Source organism: Lentinus tigrinus, assembly GCF_003813185.1.
Source record: "Lentinus tigrinus ALCF2SS1-7 unplaced genomic scaffold L226scaffold_15, whole genome shotgun sequence".
Taxonomy (NCBI): Eukaryota; Fungi; Basidiomycota; class Agaricomycetes; order Polyporales; family Polyporaceae; genus Lentinus; species Lentinus tigrinus.
This window is the reverse complement of record NW_027137924.1, coordinates 1-20,160: the sequence shown is the minus strand read 5'-3', so window position 1 is coordinate 20,160 and position 20,160 is coordinate 1. Positions and strand designations below refer to the sequence as shown.

Sequence of the window (20,160 nt, the reverse complement as noted above, 5' to 3'; positions counted from 1 at the left end):
CACAGTGTTAGCTGGGTCAGCTGACAAGCGACGTCCCCGCACGTACACAGTGTTAGCTGGGTTATCTGGGTTAGCTGCCCAGCAACGTCCCCGCAGGTACACAGTGTTAGCTGGGTTAGCAGGTGCACGATGTCCCCGCACGGTGACAGAGTTAGCCCCTTGGTAATCCGGAGCTTTTGGCAAACTTGTCCATGTTCCCCATACATCACGCAAAACGTCAAGTGCAGATTAGATATATCGTAGTACTATATAGAACTGTCAATCTATTCATCGCTATTCATACGCTATTCTCCTGCTACTGCGTGAACGACCATCTCTAGCTAAGTTCTTTTGCGTGCTATCAAAGTACTACTCATTCTGGTCCCGGGCTGTAGTATACACTAATATGTGATCATTCCACTCAGATAGCAGTATGTAAATTCATGTGCAGTCTAGACTATCTCTGATTTCGTACGTCTCACGATTGGGCTCGACGTACAGATACCGGATCCTGTCGTCGACCTTGTGGCGCGAGCTGCGACCCATGCCACTTTACGGCAGGACGACGACGAGGCCGAGTTCGCCTGCGCATAGAGGATCGTACACTGGTTTGCATGACGTACCTCTCTGTCGTCTCCGATGTGGTGCTGGAGCTGGCGAGAAAATCGTATAGTTGCTGCAGCGCAAGCTCGTTAAGGGGTGCCGACGGGCGCCCCTAGTGGGAAGAGAAGGTGCGGTACGCAACTGAGCAACGGAGGATGAATGAACACAGAGTCGTCTGGCCGGACGTTGTCTACGGAATCCAGCAGGAGTTACGCCGACTGTCGCCGAACCTGCACTGGCAGTCGACCTGCCGGTAAGCAGGGGGCGGGAGAGTACGACTTTGGTCGAAGCCCATAGCTCGCGCTCTGATCAGTAGGTTAGCAGGGATGTACGTCAAGCCATCGCTCGGACACCCTACCATTGATCTCGACCGCAAGTCTGTTGCTGACACGCGTCGAGCTCCTGCGCTTGGTCTGCTTGTCCTCGACCGCATCTCCACCGTCCACGACGCCTTCAAGGATACCAAACCTCCCCAATCCCTACTCGATGACCTCTGCTGCCCGCAACGGCGATGTTCTTCGGGAACATAAAGATTTACTTGCGCATCGTCCGTGAGATGCATGAGAGGGCAACTCACTTGCCTGTGGTCAATTTGAACAAGATCTTCTCCCTCTGCAAGTCGAAGACGATGGCGTCCGGGAGGTCATCAGGGTTTAACAAGTTGCAGGCGGAACCGAACGAGCGACGTGAGCTGACTGTGAGCGAGAAAAATACAAGCTAGATCTAGAGGATGAGCGAGAGGGTGAGCAAGAGCACAAGTTCATGAATAAGCGAGAGAAAGAGCAGGACAGCGCGAGAGCGAGAGTTAGCGGAGGACAATACATAGAGAGCGAAAGAGACGCAACGAGAACCACGAGCATATGGGACTTGGTCGGGAAAGTCCGTGGCGTGGGAACCACGTCATCGTTCTCTTCCAGTGCGCGCTTGCTCACCTCTCTGCCTGCCCGCTTGCCTCTCTTTCATTTTTGGTTTACATCTCGTCTGCCCACCTGCTCACCCACCTGCGCCCATCTCATCCGCCCGCCCGCATGTCTCCTCGCTCTTAAGATGCTCAACGACGAGGTCATCCCGCTGTGCAAGACGGCTTCGTATGCGCTGGAGAAGATGCTCGGCGACTTGGACACCGTGCCGTTCGCATCTGTTGTGCACTCATCTGTAAGTCACCGTTTTGATTACACTGTCGGGATCCTGTTGCTGAGTGCATATTCTTTCAGCTCGCACTTCACGCACCAAGAACCTGGGGACCTCGCTCATCCCCAAGGAACGACTACGACCACTCGCGCGTCGTGGGTGTCTGCTTCGAAAACGTCATTGGTTACATGCCCCTCCCGCTTGGCATTGCTGGCGCTCAAGTCCGACGGCATTATATACCCCATCCCGATCGTGAGGGCACCCTCGTCGCTTCCGCTTTCGTGGCTGCAAGGACTCGATGACCTGACCACAGCAACAACACGTACGACGGCGGCGTGGTCTACCCGGAGCATAGCTAGCCTCATCCTGGTGCGTCGCTCGCAACTCATGTCGCATAACGCCTGACCCTTTCAGCTATCTCATGCAGGCGCAGATGTTTGGTATCATATCCTCTCTCGCCCATCCACACGTACTCTTTCATGTCCCGGTACGTGCTGTCGTTCCCTCTCGCTCATGTGCTCTCTTTGACCTGCCCGCGTGTGCTCTCTCTTACGCAGGTGTGCCTTCTCGCCCATCTGCCATGCCACGTGCATAGGCTCTCTTTTGGCCCTCATTTATATGCACGTACGTATTTTCTCACACACTCATGCGCCTTCGTTCACGCATTGTGCTCTCTTTCTCTTGCCTAGCCGTGTCCTCCTGCCTGTCTGTCCCCGGCAACAGTCTGCCCACTTGCTTGCCCACTTGCTTGCCCGCTCGCTCGCATATCTATCCACATGTTCACTCGCTCGCTCGCTCGTCTACGCACCCGCTCATGCAGCTGCTTGGTCGTTCACTCATCTGCTTGCATGTTTGTATGCTTGTTGTTTACCCGTAGCCTACTGCTTATATATGTGAAGAGTTAGTCAGCGCAAATGCAAGACGACGGTACGCACATATTCCACCATCCAAGCCATGAAGAACAAGACGCGCCAACGCGTGTTGAAGATGAGAGGAACTGCGAGATGATGACGACTTGGGGTGAACGACGGCGTGGTGCTGGGAGTCGTTGCGGTCGGTGGCCCGGGGGGATCTCGCTGAGATCCCAACTATCGGGCTCGTTCGAGGGCAAGACGCGGTCACTGGAAACGTAATGATAGTACCGTCATTGAGAAGGGTGATGATAAGGACCGTGAATGACGGGAAGTCGAACTTGAAGGCGAACGCGAGGATGGCGAAGCAGACGATAAGAATGGTGACAGCGAAGGCGTAGATGACGTAGTTCCTCAAGACGAGACGCGAGCCACGGATGGCGTGAATGATCCTCGAAAGACCGGGCTCCGTAAGGACGATATCAACAGCCGAGCGAGCAGCGTCAGTAGCACCCTCGACGACGATACCGATGTTGGCATGGCATGGCGTCGTTGGCACCGCCACCACTCGTACAGATGACGGAGGGTCTAGGGACGCTTGACGATCTCGTAGGGGGATCAAAGATGGCAAGAAGACCGACGAGCTCCAAGCCGTTACCCTCGCCCTGCGGGTCGTCACCGTCAACCTCCTCGAAGGCGACAGCGAGACCACGGAGACTACGAGGTGGCGAACTCCTCGACGTCGACCTTAAGACGGTTCTCGACCTCCTCGGTGTTGTTACGCGTGCAAAGCTCGATGATGATACCGGTCATGCCCTTGGTGACACGCTTGAGCTTGCCTGAGGACTCCTCGCGGTAAGTGATCTCGGTACGCTTGTCCATGGGGTTGGAATGACGCGAGTGTCGTTCTTGGTCCGAGAGGCGTGAGCGGCGAAAATACCGACGTCCTTGGCAAGAAGGGAGACGTACGTATAGATGATGTCGAGCTTTTTTGACGTGCTGGCGGAGTAGAGAGTGAGTTTATCCGCCCAGAATGGGCTATATGCGCGCGATTCCTTCACTCACTCACACTGGTCCGCGTGTAACTTCTCACTTGCAACGTTGATCGCCTGCGGTAAATGCTTCAAGGAGAGATGGGGGTGGGGTCAAGGATGGTGCGTGGTGGGCTGGATGGAGGAGATGAGGGCTCCAGTGAGCGGTGGAGGTGATAGATGTCCCTTGACTTGCCAAGGTTGTGCACGAGACTAACTGGAGTGTCAAGTCGCCTTCGCTGGTCGTGGTCTTCGTGGTATGGACGAAGTGGAGGTGGAGGAAGAGATGACAGAGCAGGCTGGCGCCGGAAGCATCGTTTCGAAACAAGGTTTACATCAGCGCCGAACGACATTTCACTTCGCAAAAATCAGAACGCCGAAACGCGCGTAGACAAGATCTTGGGTTTGGTAGATGGTAGGACAACGTCTGCGTCAGGGGACGAGGAAGGGCAACTACTCGAGGACGAAGGTGTTCGCGTTCCATCCCCACTTGTGCATTATTGTACGTAACCTGTTGTTGAGATATCAGTTGGAAGAGGTGGGCAGGAGAGGGAGGGGAGACAAACTCGAGGGCCTGCTCACGGGTCCACCTTTTGGTTCGCGGCTTCGATAGACGGTTAGAATTAGTACGTATGAGATGTAGCGATGGATACGCACCTGAACGAGAACAATCAGATCGAACTTCTCCCTCCAGGCTGGGGTAGTGCCCGGAGCAGGCGGCGTGATTCTCCAGCGGCGCGCACCGAGATACTCGACCTTCATCTTCAGGAATACCTTGGCCGTCTACGCGATTCTAGGTGAGCGTGTTTATGGTGGACGCGATGGGAGACGGACGTAGCAGAAGTGGGTCCATTTGCCGAGGTGGAGCCCGCTGGCGAGGTCGCTGAGGAAGGGCGCGAGGACCTGGCGTGCCGAGCGGTTCGTCAGCCTAGTCGCAAGGGAGGGAAGAGGTGGTGGATCACCTTGTAGTGCCCACGGGGCGTCGGGATGCGCATGGTGATTGGGAGGGAGGTCACAGGCGCCCGTTTCTGGCGCTTATACGGCCTGTCTGAGGGAGTGAAGCGCTGATCGTCGAGCTCCTGCTGCCAGAATTTCTTCGCTTGTCCATTGCCCACCTTATGCACGACCCGAGCCTCTCCTCTTCCGCTGGGTCCCCGCCTGCTCGCAATGCCTCAACATACGACATCTTGAGCTCCCCCCATCGAAGCATCCTTGTCGGCAATGACGGAGACGAACGCTTGGTCGGAGGCTGCGCGCAATCCCCAGCTTCTCCTGTGGGCTCTTCTGCGCCCCCGCTCCTTCTACTGCGACCCCGAGGCTGGTGATCTGCTCGCCTTTCACTGTGTCCATTTTCCCGAGCATGCCGACCTGGAGAGCCCGGCGTTCGGGTACGAGGGGCGCAACGTCGGAGCGGAGGGGTCCATTATCTGCGCGGATTGCCTGAGAGCTCACCTCGAGCGTCATGGGCTTGGCCATCCGAAGAAGGACTCGATCACGTTGAACTTGGAAGGGTCATCGCCTTGACAGCCAGTCCCGCAGGCTCGTCTCGAGGCGCGTGAAGAGAGCCTTCATGAGTTCAGCGGGCATCTCCCGACACTTAGGAGGACTCGTCGTTCGCGATGAGCATTACGAGCCCGACGAAGGGCTATCCGGTGTAACCGTGCACAAGCCGCGTGTCGGACTTCGCGAACATTGCGCCGAGGACCTCCATGACAGACTTGCGCCCACTCTCGCACACATGCGATAGAATGTGGATGAGGCAAGTCATCTGGCTCCACAGAAACCCCTCGCCCTGCGGGTAGTCAGGAAGCATAGCGCCGCGGTAGAGCTCCTGGCCTGGAGACTGGTTCGTCACCATGAACTCCGCGACTTTATGCATGACGTCGTAGATTTCCGGGACGACAAACCGCTGGGTTATGATCGCGCGCAGCATCGTGAAGACCGCCGCCTGCTGGGAGGGCTCCTCCGCGAGTAGCGCCAGGAGATAGACAAGATCCTTCTCCTTGACTTGGGCGCCGGGATGGTCACGGAGGATGATGGCGAGTGACTTGAACGCGGTTTGCACCGCTTCGGGCTCCTGCTTGATGATGTCGATGATCTGGCGGGTGAAGACAGGGAGGGACTTGTCAATCGACTTCAGGGGGCACTTGACGATGGCGGAGGCCGCTTTGAGGCCAGGAGCTACGACTTGCATGTGCGACGAGTAGAGCGTGTTCCCGATCACCGCTACCATGGGCTCAAGGCGAGAGATGACAGCTTGTTCCTTGAAGTCGAAGCGACCACGTCGGTATGCCAGTATTGAACAGATCCAGACCGAAGGCAACGAAGCTGAGAATACGGTCAGGGTGTGTATACGGACTATCATCGAAAACAGAAGCACATACAGGAACGAGTTGTTCGCATAGTGATCGTTGTCAGCGGCCAGCTTGCGCTTCAGCTGGACGATAGCAGTGTCTCGCTTTCCCTTCAAAGCACGAGCAGCTCGGTAGGAACGAGGTGAGGGTTGGCGTTCAGGCCACTAGCGATGGGCCGAAGAAGCTCCTCCACTTGTCACTTTCAACGTCTCCTGCATGATGTTTCGGATAGGGAGCCGATCTTCGATGGGGTGATGTGCTTCGCGAGCAAAGCAAAAGTGAAAGAGTCGATGCCCTTGGAATTCGACGCGCGCGCATCTTGGTCTTGAAACCCTCAGCCTGGACATCCTTGCCAGACTCGCCAAAGACGACCTCGGCGGAGATGGATGCAACATCCGTCATACAGTCGTCCAGCCTGTCGAAGGTGGCAGCATGGTCACCGGCAGTGACATGGACAAGGAGAGCGAGCGTGAACAGAGTACGCCAAAACGTGGAGGTGGGGAACCTCGGAGTAGCGCGGCTCGCATCTCCTGAATTATCAGCGGAAGGTAGGCGGGCCCGAGCGAGCACGCGATTCGACATAACGTCTCTCTTGCAAGGTCCCGAGTCTCCTGCGACTTGCTCCGCAGGACTTGTTTAAGGACGGTGAGGAGCTTCCCAATTTGCGTGTCGCGTTGCTGCTTCCGGAGGTGCTTCGCAATCTGCACGATACCGACGGCGACAGGTATACGGAGACTGTTCTCAGTCTCGTCGCGCTTCTCAAGGTACTGGATGAGGGTGGGGAGCAAACGACCGTCGATGGCATCTTGAATCCGCGCGGCCTTCAGCGAATCCTGGACGTCGGAACCGGTGGCTGGAGTTCCGCGTCTACATCCTCATCCTCGTCGTGTGCGCCTCGAACAGCGCGTCAACGCTGCTGTTGTAAAGATCAGTTCCAAATATGGTCCAAACAAAGAGGGCCGCATAGCCCGTGGCCAGGGATGATGCCAGACTCGACGCTCTGGAGGGGACCAGCGAACTGCGACGCCGCCGAGCCACCCTTCGGGTGACGCAAAGACTCTCCTATGCCATGATGGGGAATGCGTTGCTCTTCGTACGGCCGAGGTTGGGGAAGACGGCGTTGTAAATATGTGTCGCGTTCTTCTGGTTCGCACTTGCGCTCTTGTCATCGATCCCGTCGATTTCGCAGCCGTTCTCGGGGCCAGCCACGGAGGGCAGGATGTAGTCGAGATCAAGACTGAGGGTGGAGAAGATGTAGCCGACGAGTGGCTGAACGTGCTGTCTCGAGCCCTGGTTGAAGGGAACAACCGTGAGCACGGAGCCCTTGCTGCCAAAGCGTTGCAAGATGCCCTGGTAGTCCTCATCGGTCGTGCGGCTATAGCGAGAGGTGTGATGACGACGTGAGCACCGCCAGGAAGAAAACCCTCCAAGTCTCGAGCGGTCTCGTGGAGGATGTTAAGGGACGCAACAGTAAGGTTGCTGCTGTACTCCCAGTTCGTGCTAACCTTGCGCTTGAGGTAAAGAAGCGGCACTTTGTCGACGTTGACGGAGGCGAGATCTGAAGATCTACGGGCGGATGAACTGATAAGAGCTCGAGAGCGCGGTGCACCGTAACGAGTGTGAGGTGTGAGACTCGGGAGGCTTGCGCAGCAACCGGACTAGGCCCTCGTACTGAGCGTTGATCCGGTTCTTCTGCTCCTCGCTAATCTCAGGCTGAGACTTCACGACGTTCCAGGGTTTGAGGACGTCCTCCTGGATCTTCTGCACGTTCGTAGGCGCGACGATGGTGCCGCTGCTAGCCATCTCCTCGACGTATGTCTCGAGATTCCTAGCGTTCTGGCGCGCAACCTGCTTATACACGATGTCACCCTTCTCGGTGACCTCAACATGGGGAGCGGTGGGGGAGGTGACTATGACATGATTAGCAACATGACTTCGAGATAAAACTACACATGCAACGTACCATGCTTGTACAAGGGGACCTGTCCGACGACTTCACGGCGTTGTCAATCTGCTGGCTGGACTGCTTAGCCAACTTGTACGACTCACCACGCGTGGGATCGCACTGGTCGATGCGTCACGACCTCGGGATCGGCGCCATTCATGATGTGATCTCGCTGTTGACGGTGGGGAGACGGCCGAAGATGATATCGTAGAGTATGAGAGAGAGGGTCTTAGCGAACCCAGTTCCAGGAAAAATCAAAAGTGGTGCACGTTGAAGGCGTCGAACAATGCCGTCGATGTGGGTGTCACCATCCTCGCGAGCAGTCGCATCAAGACGAGCTTGGAGCTGCTCGGACCTGGCCTTCACGGCGTCGTACTTGATCTCGCCGGCGCGAGAATCGCGGCCGAGGTAGCGCTTCCAGAGCTCGACTTGCTGAGCGGCAAAGCGATCCTGATCCGACTGAAACCTGAGGAACTTGTTGTTGATGAGACCGCCTCGACCTCCACCAACGCTACCCGCAACGGCGTCAGACGAAAGCATAATGCCCGAATGTTGCGCGCAGATCGAGACGACGCCGTCGAGGAAGGCCCTCCGTTCCGCCTCCGGACCGAGATGTTTGGAAACCTCCATCGTTGCAGCGAGCAGGAGAACGCCGGCAGCCTGAGCGGGCCCGAAAACGTATCTTCGACAAATGATCCTTGATCGCGGACACATTGAGGCGACCGGCAGAGCCAAGCACCTCTAGCGGGAGCTCCCCGTGCTTCTCCAGAGCGGAAGAGAATTCGAGCTGAGGTCGGCCACGATCTCATGCTGCATCGTCGACTTGCCTCCAACGAGGTCACCGATGCTATTGAAGAGGGGAACTTCTTCAACTTCCGCGCGATAATGGCGACGGGCAGGTCGGTGGCCTTCGGCGGGGCGTGTTCGATGCTGGCAGCGGCAGCAGCAGGGACAGTAGCAGGCGGGGCTAGAGGAGCGAAGGTGGACGCAGCGGGAGCTTCAGCGGCTGGAACCTCCGCCTCGTCTTTGAACTGATAGTAATCCTCTTCGTGTGCTTCGCATGACAAAAAATCACACGACGGTGGTGGCAGATGCCTCGTACTGGACCGACAACGTGCGCATAGCCATGCCATTTAGTGGTGTGAGGGACTGATCTCGATGAAAAGCGCTTGAAAAGGATATTCTGTGTCTCGATCCAACGCACAGGCGATGCAAATTGGTAGGCAAGCAGCTCGACAACGACATACGCGAGCTTGTGCCTCTGTTCCGCTGAGCCCCAATCTTTCTGGTGTCGCTTGCTGAGGGTGTTGTCGATACTAGGGGAGAGTGTCTGATGTAGATGAGCTGGGCGTACTCCTCGGTGAGGTCGAACGGCTTCGCGATCAACTTCGGCATGGTGTTTCCCGATGCATAGGATTGATCTTCAATGGCCTGAGGTGTTCGTGCTGCGAAGTCGTCTGGCCACTCCCACGGATCCTGACGGCTTCCGAGATATTTCAGCAGAGTAGGTACCAGCACGCCATTCCATCGATTCTGCTCATAAGCACCAGGTGGTAGATCGGGAAACACACGACTTCAGCCGCATTGGAGGCCTTCTTGCACTGTGAGGAATGTTTAGTAAGCGACGTGGAGGGTCATGGGGGCAATAAATCCTGACCGATCTCGGTTGGCCCGGGATTGTGACAGCACCTCTAGCCGCGACGCTACGTTGAGGTACAGGAACAGGTGTGCGGTCACTGGTCTGAGGACTGGGGGCAGGGTGCTGGAATGAATCAGCGAATATCGTCTAGGAGATGTAGATAGCCATATGACACACCACAGTATCGCCAGCGGTGTCCTTGTCCACAATGCGCGTGAGCTGCCGTACAGCTCTTAATACGGCCTTCCGATGGCACGTCAGTGGGTTTATTACGAAGGATACGATGATGACTCACCGGGGTATCGAGCCTGGGCCGCTTGCGACTGTCAAAGACGACTTCAACAACTGACGAGTTCGCTGACCGTCTCTGTTCGGGGGGAATCCTCCGGGCATGTTCCCGGGTTTGCGCCAGAGTTACTGATGCTCAAGTGGCCCCTGTTGTCATCCTGACGCGCGAGTCGTCTCCGCGTGGGCCAAGGCAGGGGTTAGCTATGGTGGTTGCACCATGACGACGTCGGATAGGAGGTCGCCCCTTGCCATCCTTGGCTCCCTACATGTTCATTCCTCCATTCAGAAAGATTGGCGGAATATGAACGGCCCTTGGACTTACGGTGGTGGTGACATCAGCTCCAGCGGCGCGGGTGGTGTGGGTGGTCTCCGACGCCCGTGCGCAACGACGGCTCCGGCTTAGACTGTTGGACAGGGTGCAAGTTGAGCACTGATCGCCTGGGCGTGAGCGTGACGTGACACGTTTGGTGTAAATGAACATATCGTTGCTTGACAATTGCAATCAATGGCGAAGAACTCACCTTGAGCTACTGAGAGTAGCCTCCATGGAAATGGGGATGACAACTGCCTGTCGTTGCCCGATGCGATGTATGTGATGTGTCGAACGGGCACCATCACTTCGTCGCAAAGAGTTGTCGGATGTGGAAAGCGGGACCGAGGAGTGAGGTTGTGAGCGACTGTGAAGCACCGAAAGCATCTGACTCATGCATGCGGTAGGGGCGTAATAGCTGCGGTAAGGCCCTGGCTAGCGCTGCGGTAGGTGGGCATAGACGCCTGCCCGTTATAGGCGTCTCGCCCGGCAATGTCTTGACTCTTGGCCATGGTGTCTTGCATCCTCCCCCTTCTTGAGTACCTGCTGCGATATCAGGTCCGGTCAACAGCAGGATGAACGGTTCCGAATACTCGTACTACGACGAACCCGCGCGAGGCGTAACATACATCTACAGCTCGGAAGACGAACCATCGCCCACGAAAGAAACGACTCTGCACCGGATCGAGACGAATTCCGACCAGGAGCCCGTCACTCACGGGGGGTACGATCTGGCAACATCTTCACTTCGAAAACGTCCTCGAGAAGAGTTTGAGGAAGGTGACGAAACCTATGGAGCGCGGAAGTCACCTCGAGTTGAACAACTTGGAATAACTCAAGTCAATCGTAAGTCCTGTTTCCTCCGCAACCCTCTCCCTATATGTTCTCTGAATCGGTATCCACTATATTCTCTTAGGCTCCAGAACCACCGCGTCCACAGGTCGGTCTAAATTTCCCCCGGTGCGTGAGCGCAACGTACGCCGTGACGACGAGGAAAATCGCGAAAACACCTATACCACCATCGACGACGAACATTCATCTTCCATACGCGGGAACAATGCCAGATTCCCCCGTCGCAACATTGGATCCAACGTCATGTTGCCCCACGGCAAGACATTCGAAGGCAAAGGCAAGGAGCCCGAGACCAAGAACAAGGCTTCGGCTTCCACCAACCTCACCTCGGCTTCGCCGCGCGTGAGTGCGCTTCTTCCGCATGCGTACATACTGCTGACGCCTCACTAGATGCCGTCTTGGCTTGAAGACGCCGCAGAAGATATTAAGCAATCATTTGCCACCGCCCGGCTAAAAGTCTTCTACGACAAGGAAAAGTCTCGATGGTGTGTTGAATGTCGCCTCTGCGATCCACCAAAGGCAGGTATATATGTCATCGGTCGTATCATTCTTTCTTGCTGAATAGCGTTCTACCATATAACAGGCTGTCAGCGGGCCTGGGCAAAGCCTGCATAACCTCAGGATGCATCTCATGGGAGGCTGTCACCGTTTATCCCCGACGACGACCGCGACCGACTCTACCAACGCCCAACGTAGCTTACCCGCTGAAACGATCGCTCCCTCATGTTCTCACGCCGACAGAGACTCTGCCGACGTACCTCACTCTACAGTGAACGTCGCGCACACGGTAGGACGTTTTCTGAGCGAGGTAGGGTTGAAAGATGACCTTGCTGACGCATTGATCCACGTCGGAATCAATGACAACGCTCGGATAAGGGCACTTGGACAACTTCCAGACGCACTACTCGAAAAATTGGATCAGAGCCTCGCTCATGAGGGGCTTGATTTGTCAGCACGGCTCCTTGTACAGCATGGCCTGAAGCGGCGCGCGAACATGTCATGATATGTAAGGTCTCGCAACTGGGCATGCATATGGTTACGTCCATCTCGCTTTGTGTTAGCTATTGTATCATACCTTAGCCAAGTAGTATCGTTGTATCTGGAGCCATCTACAGTTGAACATGCATATGTAAACCCCGCCTGAAGTGTTTCCGACTTACACGCAGAACCGCTCCACGTACTGGCTTCGTGTTTTGTCACCACTGACTATCATGTATTTGCTACCGCATGACGACGTTGCTTTGGTCCTAAGTACCTTGATGTGCTGGCCATCACCAACGTTTGCGCCTGGACACCCGGAAGCGCCCACGCGCCCGCGAGGGCGGGCTGGCGCCTATCTTCCCGCCCCGCCATCTTATCTCCCGTTCCGCCGCCGTTCTGCCTCCCAGCCTGACCTGTCCAGGTCCTCCAGACTCTCACCGAGTCCACCCAACAGCGCTCACCACCTGTCCGCGCCCACCAATATCCTGGCCCTGCCCGGCCACACCGAGAGAACTACTGCGCGGCCGCAGTCGCACACCATGCCGCCTGTAAGAAAGCCGGTACCGAAACTTTCAGGCACGGCGGCGCACTCTAAAGTTCCGCGTCCGTACCTCAGTCCCCGCCCTTTTCTCCCCGCTGCATGCGTCTTTCTGTATGCTCACGTCTATGTACTACACAGTGCGATAAATCATATTATTGGAAGCAAGCGGCAGAATGTCCCAACAGTCGCCGCTCGATTGCCGAACGCAACTCCTCCCAATGGCATAGTGTGTCTACACCCTCCTGCCATCTTTGTTCCGCAGTGCGCTGGTGCATACCACCGTGAGCCTTGAAGCTGGCCTCGGATTGAAATCCGCATTCCTGCCATCGGAACAACGCACCTGCCGTGTACTGTGTAAGGGAGGATCGGCGCTCGCCTTCTGACAGCGCGACGTTTGAGTGACGCAGAATCGCGGAGGGGATGAGGATGGTCGAACCGGGTGGAAACTCGACCGCAATGCCCAGGTCCCATAAAATGAGATGTCCGCCGTTCTTGGAATTGTAATCCCCAATGGCGGTGATAGCGCACCAGCCCCAGGGAACGTTCAGGCTGTCGGTATGGCGGTACGTGACCGTCTGCGGGCCCAAGTTTAGGGTCATTGCAGCGAATACGTTATTAGGGAAGTTGCGCCTCAGCCTGTGGTCGCGCTCCAAAATAGCGTCGAGCGTGCTGCTGAAGCGTGTTTGAACGCGTGGGGCAAACATGCCTAGCGAGACTGTTCATCGCTCAGTCTCTGCAAAGCATGATGTGATTGACGACGTACAATTTGCAAAGTTTGCAACACGCACGAAGGTCTTGTGCTTCTTGAGTGCGTCGATGCACTCGACATTCGCGGAGTGTTGGGCGAGGTTCATGGGGTACTGATGGCAAGTTGCAGATATGATGCGCATAGCAAGCCATGATGACTCACCGGCTGTCCTCCTCCCAGCGATAGGCCTGTGATGCAGCTCTTATGCGGGCCACGGCGGTTCTCCTCCTTGGGATCGAAGTGCAAGACCTCGAGGAGCTCCTCACAGATCTTCTGCATGATCTCATTGGCCTCAGCGAACCCATCTGGCTGCCCGGCGAGTACGCCCGCCACTATACCCTCCTTGGTCAGAATTGGTCGAGACTGCCTGTACATGTACGACTTCGTCAGCGCCGAAAGGCTTGGGACTTGAAGACGACTTACCGTCCGTCCCATTCCTGCACCTTCAGGTTGTGCTTGGCAAGGTCTTCAAGGCCGACGTGCTGACGATCCTCCTTCATTACTGGAAGCAACCGCCCAATCTGGCTGGATTGGGCTAGAGGCACGTTCGCACGATCCAGAGACCAGGAGGTGCGGATGGGCCCGCTGTCTTTGGTGGGTTCCCCAATCCCCACCAGCGACGGATCAGTCGCTGTCTGACTAGCAGGCGCACAGTCGACGAGCAGGTGCTGGTGGTGTCGCACGGCGCACCGCTTAATGGATCCCAGCAGCTCCTCTTTAGCTGCTGACGCTGCGCGTTTTGCGCTGCGCTTCTTGTTCCTGTGCCCCCTCTTCTGAAAAATTTCCTTCGACGTTTCAGCGGTGCGTGCGCGCGCAGCGGGGGACGCGTCGCGGTAGAACCGGAATAGTTCTGGAGCGCGCTCCATCTTCTCTTGGAGGGTGCGCGGGCGAGTCCATGCCTCGCAAGCAACAGCGCAGTTGACGTGGTCATCAACGACAGTGCGCGCATCCGATGGCGTCGAGGATGAGGGCGAAAGGGCGCAGGCTTCGGCCGATGCATTGATCGCACCTTCCAGCGCGAAGTCCTCCGGCGCTGTGGCCTGGTACTCATCCATGGCATCGACCATTGCTTGGACGATGTCGAAGTCTGTTACTGCGCATACTGGCTCCCCGAGGTACGCGCCCCACTCGCGCCCACTACGCGTCTGCAACAGAATCCTCAGCAGCGTGTTGCCGCTTCTGGCGCAGTCGAACGTACCGTCCTGAGGACATTGGGGTTCAGGGCTTCGTGTTCGATGAGTGAGTCAGTAGTGAGCAATCACACGCATCCTCCACACGCATCGCGGCATGCACGCCCGGGCCCACAAGGACGAAGCCACGTCACAGCATGCCACGTCGCGCGCGCAGGACGATATTAAAACTTACCAAGATTCCGCATGTGTTGGGTGGCCCGTAGAGCTTGAAGCCCTGTATGCTAGCATGGGGTCAGCCAAAAGAAAACAAGGGATGTATGAGGATGCACGCTCACAGAACTGCAAACCAAGATTTGTCTGGAAGTGGGCGGGGGGCGTGGGTGGGAGTCTAACTTGAACTACCTCCGACCGGACGCGGTGACGAGATCTCGCGTATCTTGGGTAATTACGTGTGCCTCGTGTGAAGGGGTGTTCTAGTCGTGCGCCCCGACGAATCATCATACGACCGAGCTGTATACTACATGTGCAGCAGCATTACTCTACATTACTTACTCGGTCCATTGGGAGGCGGACCCCACTCCTGGCAGTGCACCATAATCAGCCTAGAACCGGCTGCTCGTCTTCATGGTGGACGGAATCCTGTCGCTGCATTAGTTCTGTGAGTGACTAGGATGAAACTTTCGGACATACTTTGCAAGGTGATGCTCTCTCGAAGTGGAGCTTGCACATTCTCAGAAGCGGTACATGCGTGAAGGCTTGCCTGCAAGGATTGATTCTTCAGCGCTTGTACGGCCAACAAGATACCCTGTGATTACTTGCGCGCGTACGCCGCTCCACCTGCGTCGCAATCGTTGTCGCGTTCCGCCGCATGACTCTCCCAAACCCGGAGGGAGAAGAAGAGAATGCAGCGTCTCATATCCTCTTCCAGGATGATTTAAACCTCTTTTCCCGCCACCGGTTATGGATGATCCCGGCGCGGAACCAATGGATACGACGAGCTGTGCCAATAGTAGTCAGCGTTGTGTGCAGGTGAGACGACAGCAATGCGTACCATCGTCGTAAGGTCTTGTGAGCGGGATTGGTCAGGGACTGTTCTCCCATATTCACCACTCAGCGAGGGCAGCGAACCTCTACCGATGCAAATGGGTGCTGCTCACCGCACTAGGCATGGACAAGGGGGATCCCGTCTACCGTTCGCTGCGGAAGAAGGACGTTGTCAAGTTCGTCCTGTGATCTGACACCCCCGAGTTGGGCAAGAGCAAGCGGCGAACCTTGTTGTTCGCCGTCTGAATCTGCGCCTCCGCCCGCTGAGTGGTAAGAGACTTGCTCTAGCAAACCTCTTCATTTTGAGGGCTTCGGCCCCGATGATCGCGGTACGCAAGTCGCCGAGCACCGGCCTGCTTCAGCTTGGCGGCACTCGACCTCGAATTCAACTACCTCGCGAGGGGGGGCCTGTTGTTGAACTTCTGGGAGATAGAACGAGGGAAGGTCGAGTTGTACGTCTCGATCGAGAAAGTGACTCGTATAGGGAGCCTCGTGCTCTGGGGGAAGACCGCTGTCCTCAGAGCCGGTGTCTTCGGTTTCCTCGCGCAAAGTTGCTATATAACTTCTCTCTTGACCAGAGCGGTCGCTTCTTCAGAGGTTGCATCCTTCGCGCGACAGACGGCTTGCTATACGAGAGGTGTCAGGTACACGTCCCTCAAGGAGACCCAGCGTTGTAGTTCGCCCTGTTGGAACTCGTGGCAACGCAGCTCCAGGGCTCGTCTTTGACGTGGTTTCGATGTCGTCGAGCAGGGTTTCGCTGCAACAGCCCATCAACATGACCGCAGACCATACAAAAAGCTATCGTACTGACCGATACTGCACTGTTCTACTCCTCGCTGGATGACCCTGCTGTTTCTCTTCGCCCATCTTCTCGGCAAGAGCGGTCTCAATGATCTTGATATACTCAGCGGTTCGGTATCGGCTAGAAGCAAAGGTGTAAGCAACTGCAAGCGGGAAAAGCCAAGACTCCTACATGGCGTGGCACCGTGCACTCGCATCGCATATTGGGTCACGCTGTGATAGAAGTCGTGGCGATGGCCGGGTGAGATCTCCGAGTCCGTGGCGCGCAACGCCAGGAGGTTCAACAAGGTCGATCAGATGCGCTCGCAGGCCTAGCCGTCGGTCATACCCGCCTCGCCTTGCACATGTCGTCTTGAACGTAATATTCTATCGTCAACTCCCCCGTTCGTAGATGCCCTGCCTCTCTCAGAAAATCTCCGAGCTCCATGCGCTGTAGCAGAGACTCGGAGACCTCGGACCCTCCGTGCCGCGTACTTGACTCTGAGTTAAGAGAACAGGGTGGGTAGACAGCAAGTCGAGGAGACGCCTTCGACACGAGGTACGCATTGCTTCCTCCAGGCGTTGTCGGGGTCCGTGTTGCCGTTCGCACCAGGATGAGCATTACTTGACGATATATCGACACTTGGAGGATTTGTATACTATGATACAAAAAGGCGTTGAAGTGGACGAGCCAGAGACATAACAGTCAGAAGCGGAACTATGCACGCAGATATAGTCCAGGACCAGTACACCGGGCTGAAGGAACCAGACGCCGTTGGGGAGTAGGTGCACCTGACACCTGCCACGGGAATTCGAAGGGATTGTATACAGGCTATCTAGATGATCAGAGAAGTACTATATGCATGCCCGAGGTGAGGATTCAAGGAAGGAAAGCCTACTTCAAGTGACCAAGCAGGCCGACGTTATAGCCTTATCTCCACCAGACTCTTCCGGAAGATGAAGCCGTCGGCTTGTAGTAAGGGCCACCGTTCGAAAAGTTCTTCCATCCATGTTCTTCCATAGCTGTTGGTTAGTTAGCGGCTAGGCTTCAGCATGATGGGAGTGGCTAAGGGTGCTCACTATTCTCGTCTCTCCCAATCAATTCTGGACGGCTTCCCTTCCGCCCATTCTTTGACCTCACCACAAACTTCTTCAGTACCCTGGTTTGGACCATGATTATCGGCAATGTTCTTCAGCACCGTGATGTAAGACTTGATGACCTCCTCGGTGGAGCGGTTTGGGACGAAGGGGAAGGTGGATATCTCACGAGGAGTAGAACGGGGGATGGATGGAAGGACTGCATGACAGAGTGGGCACCTCAACTGTTCCATCCAGTGGCGGAACTCTCGAGAAAAGGCGGCGAAGAGCCACTTCAGCAGACATGTGCCGCAAAAGGCATGTCCGCATCGCCCATGGTTGAGAGAATAAGGTGCGGCCCTGTCATATTCGATGGATAAGATTTAGTCAATGAGCACTTCGTACGACATGGCCAATTTGGGCTGCCATGATTTCGTTCACTTACATGACCTTGTGGCAGCTGAAACGGAGGCATACGATCAGTGAAAATGGCTTAGTGAACCAATGTACAGTACGCACAGGGAGCACGATATTTGTGCCTCAAGGTGTTCTCGCAGATCCGACGAAATCCTCTGCCCCGAGGTCTCCCTTCTGCTCACAATACTCTCACGTCGATTCATGGCACTCTCTAGCGCATTCAAGGCCTTCTCTCGGTCCTTGAGGGCATCCTCTTGTTCACGGATGACACGCTTTTGTTCACCGACGGCACGCTCTTGTTCACCGACGGCACGCTCTCGTGCACCGACGGCACGCTCTTGTTCACGGATGACACGCTCTTGTTCACCGACGGCACGCTCTCGTGCACCGACGGCACGCTCTTGTTCACGGATGACACGCTCTCGTTCACTCACTGTAATCTCTCTCAAGCTCACTGCTCTCTCTTGTTCATGCATACTCCGATCCATCCCACTCATTTGGGAAGTGATCTCAGAATCCAAAGAACCGTTCGTGGAGGTGGTCCGGCTCCCCAGCAGGGCATGGCTTGCTTGCGACGGCGCAGCTTCGATCGCAGCTTCGATATAATCTTAAGTACGTCGCAGGTGTAAAAACTATATGGCTTGACGTACCTCTCTTCTTCTGGGGAACGAGACCTTGACGATGCAGTCGCTTGCCATTTCTTAACTGGGTCGACTGGGAACGAGTGGAAATCGGCATCTCTCACAACGGCCGTATGGAGGATAGGAAAGCAGCGGGCAGGAGGTAGGCAGGCGAGAACGGAGGTAGTGGATATGTATCGGATTGTGTGTTGCCGCGATGTGGTGGAAGATAGAGCTCTAGGGAGCTTTAAAGTAAGTTCGACCGTTCGAGTACAGCATCACGTGAGGCCCGCGAGCGAGTCGAGCGCTTGTCTGTGCCTCTCATCCGTCTTTTGCTTCCACTGCAACAACAGTTGCGTACCTTCTGCTCATGATCAGGGCCCAGGGCTCAGCATCAATGCTCCCCAGCCACGTTGCGATGTGTCCATGCGCTACCTTCCTGAGTTTCACGAGCTCCTTAATATCATTGTCCTTTCCGGCGACATCCCCGTCCGCGGCATGTTTCTCGCTCATCTCTTCGTGCGGGAGGCGGTCATTTTCTTGGTCTCTCTGTCTTCCCTGTCCTGCCCGCGTGCAGTCGCAGTCACCCTACTGTCCCCCGCGCGCGCGCGCTGGCCTCAACGTTAAGTTCGCGGTGGCTCCTACAGCCTCCACTCGCGCTTGAGCAGTCCGCAATGTCGTCAGAAGAGTAAGACTGGAAATCGCGGAGTCAACCGGGGACTCAACGTCCCGAGGGCGCGGAGGGTGAAGAGTTTGCGATGGGCGGGGCAGCAGGCAACACCGTCATGAAGCGAAGTCAGAGCGGTCAACGAGACCCGCACCTAGAGTAACTGTACATGATATGTAACAGCTAGTCCGAACGCTCATACAAACCTCAAGCCACCCATCTTCACTTCACCATAACCAGTAATCGCCCTGCCGCGGCAGGAAGGTCAGTCTTCGTGGTAGGACAGGCTTGTGCGATGCTGCGAAGTACGTACTGAATCACAGCCACGTCGAGGTCAAAATTGTAAGGCGTGGGGCGCGCAGCAATGTCATCCCGTTTGAGTCCCTTCTGCTCTGAATACCAGCGCTCGTTGTAGGCGTTGATAGGAAGCCTTGGAACTTCTTTGGACGTAGACTCTTCAGTAGACAGACATCGCAGACGGGGCGGAGAGCCGCGCTTGGATCCTGAGCCACCTGTCTTACGATATCTGCGATGCAGGGCATCGAGGGCTCGTAAGAACTTAGTCACCGCCTCACTTCTCCATGGCTTGATTAGAACGCGATAGCGAACGAATGGTGCGCCTTCCTCTTCTTCATCAGAACTCATACCATTGACGCCAAGCCTTTGCAGTATCTTGATGTGAGGCCGCAAAATACGGTAGCGAGTCACTATGGCATAGCGACGTTGGAAGAGCTGCATGATAGACAAGTTAGCTAGCCACTCGGTAGCACGCATGATCAACCTTCTTACAGTATACTTGCGCTGATATCTGTCGCCGGCGTCTCCTTCAGTCGGTTTGCCTTTAGCTTTGCCTCTAGCCTTGCTGCGATCCTCGAACCAGATGTCGTTTGGGGTACGCTTCGAACTCGTCGCGGCCTGCGTCGCTGGCTCACCACCATTCTCCCCATCGCCGTCACCGCCATCGCTGCCATCGCTGCCGTCAGGGTCGTCGGGATCGTCGGAGTCATCGGTTTCGTCGTCGCTGGTACTTTTCGCCATCCCGACCTTCTTGAAGTGCCGCTGTAAAGTCTTGATATGAGAGCGGAACATGGCGTGCACCTTCTTGCGGTTCCGGCATGCGTGTTGGGGAACGGTCAAGAAGTCCTGGACGAAGACCTTTGTAGCGGACG

General features: G+C 56.0%; 7 protein-coding genes across 7 annotated transcripts; 2 read left to right on the top strand and 5 right to left on the bottom strand.

Moving 5' to 3' along the window:
* Window positions 1-1,629: 1,629 nt before the first annotated feature.
* On the top strand, window positions 1,630-2,015 carry L226DRAFT_571770 (uncharacterized protein; the record flags this gene model as incomplete). The annotated part of the gene is made up of 2 exons (XM_067684594.1): window positions 1,630-1,737; window positions 1,797-2,015. 2 exons carry the CDS (start codon window positions 1,630-1,632, stop codon window positions 2,013-2,015), a joined length of 327 nt encoding a protein of 108 aa, XP_067534423.1.
* Window positions 2,016-2,782: 767 nt separating this feature from the next.
* On the bottom strand, window positions 2,783-3,102 carry L226DRAFT_583094 (uncharacterized protein; the record flags this gene model as incomplete). Its single annotated transcript, XM_067685553.1, has 1 exon — window positions 2,783-3,102. A coding segment is annotated over one exon (320 nt), but the record flags the coding sequence as incomplete, so codon positions are not given.
* A 946-nt stretch (window positions 3,103-4,048) lies between these two features.
* L226DRAFT_571768 (uncharacterized protein) lies at window positions 4,049-5,071 on the bottom strand (the record flags this gene model as incomplete). The annotated part of the gene is made up of 6 exons (XM_067684593.1): window positions 4,049-4,106; window positions 4,162-4,199; window positions 4,253-4,378; window positions 4,430-4,498; window positions 4,558-4,766; window positions 4,822-5,071. The coding sequence occupies 6 exons, from the start codon at window positions 5,069-5,071 to the stop codon at window positions 4,049-4,051; spliced, it is 750 nt and encodes a 249-aa protein (XP_067534421.1).
* A 54-nt stretch (window positions 5,072-5,125) lies between these two features.
* L226DRAFT_583092 (uncharacterized protein) lies at window positions 5,126-6,139 on the bottom strand. The gene is made up of 2 exons (XM_067685552.1): window positions 5,980-6,139; window positions 5,126-5,923 (listed from the first exon to the last, which is right to left on the bottom strand). Exons 1-2 carry the CDS (start codon window positions 5,996-5,998, stop codon window positions 5,241-5,243), a joined length of 702 nt encoding a protein of 233 aa, XP_067534420.1. The 5' UTR covers window positions 5,999-6,139; the 3' UTR covers window positions 5,126-5,240.
* A 4,567-nt stretch (window positions 6,140-10,706) lies between these two features.
* L226DRAFT_523639 (uncharacterized protein) lies at window positions 10,707-11,756 on the top strand (the record flags this gene model as incomplete). The annotated part of the gene is made up of 4 exons (XM_067678830.1): window positions 10,707-10,977; window positions 11,048-11,325; window positions 11,374-11,468; window positions 11,567-11,756. The coding sequence occupies 4 exons, from the start codon at window positions 10,707-10,709 to the stop codon at window positions 11,754-11,756; spliced, it is 834 nt and encodes a 277-aa protein (XP_067534419.1).
* A 901-nt stretch (window positions 11,757-12,657) lies between these two features.
* On the bottom strand, window positions 12,658-13,359 carry L226DRAFT_464626 (uncharacterized protein; the record flags this gene model as incomplete). Its single annotated transcript, XM_067675874.1, has 2 exons — window positions 12,658-13,220; window positions 13,269-13,359. The coding sequence occupies 2 exons, from the start codon at window positions 13,357-13,359 to the stop codon at window positions 12,658-12,660; spliced, it is 654 nt and encodes a 217-aa protein (XP_067534418.1).
* Window positions 13,360-19,187: 5,828 nt separating this feature from the next.
* Window positions 19,188-20,080, bottom strand: L226DRAFT_571764 (uncharacterized protein; the record flags this gene model as incomplete). The annotated part of the gene is made up of 3 exons (XM_067684592.1): window positions 19,188-19,239; window positions 19,305-19,723; window positions 19,781-20,080. 3 exons carry the CDS (start codon window positions 20,078-20,080, stop codon window positions 19,188-19,190), a joined length of 771 nt encoding a protein of 256 aa, XP_067534417.1.
* Between the last annotated feature and the right edge of the window lie 80 nt (window positions 20,081-20,160).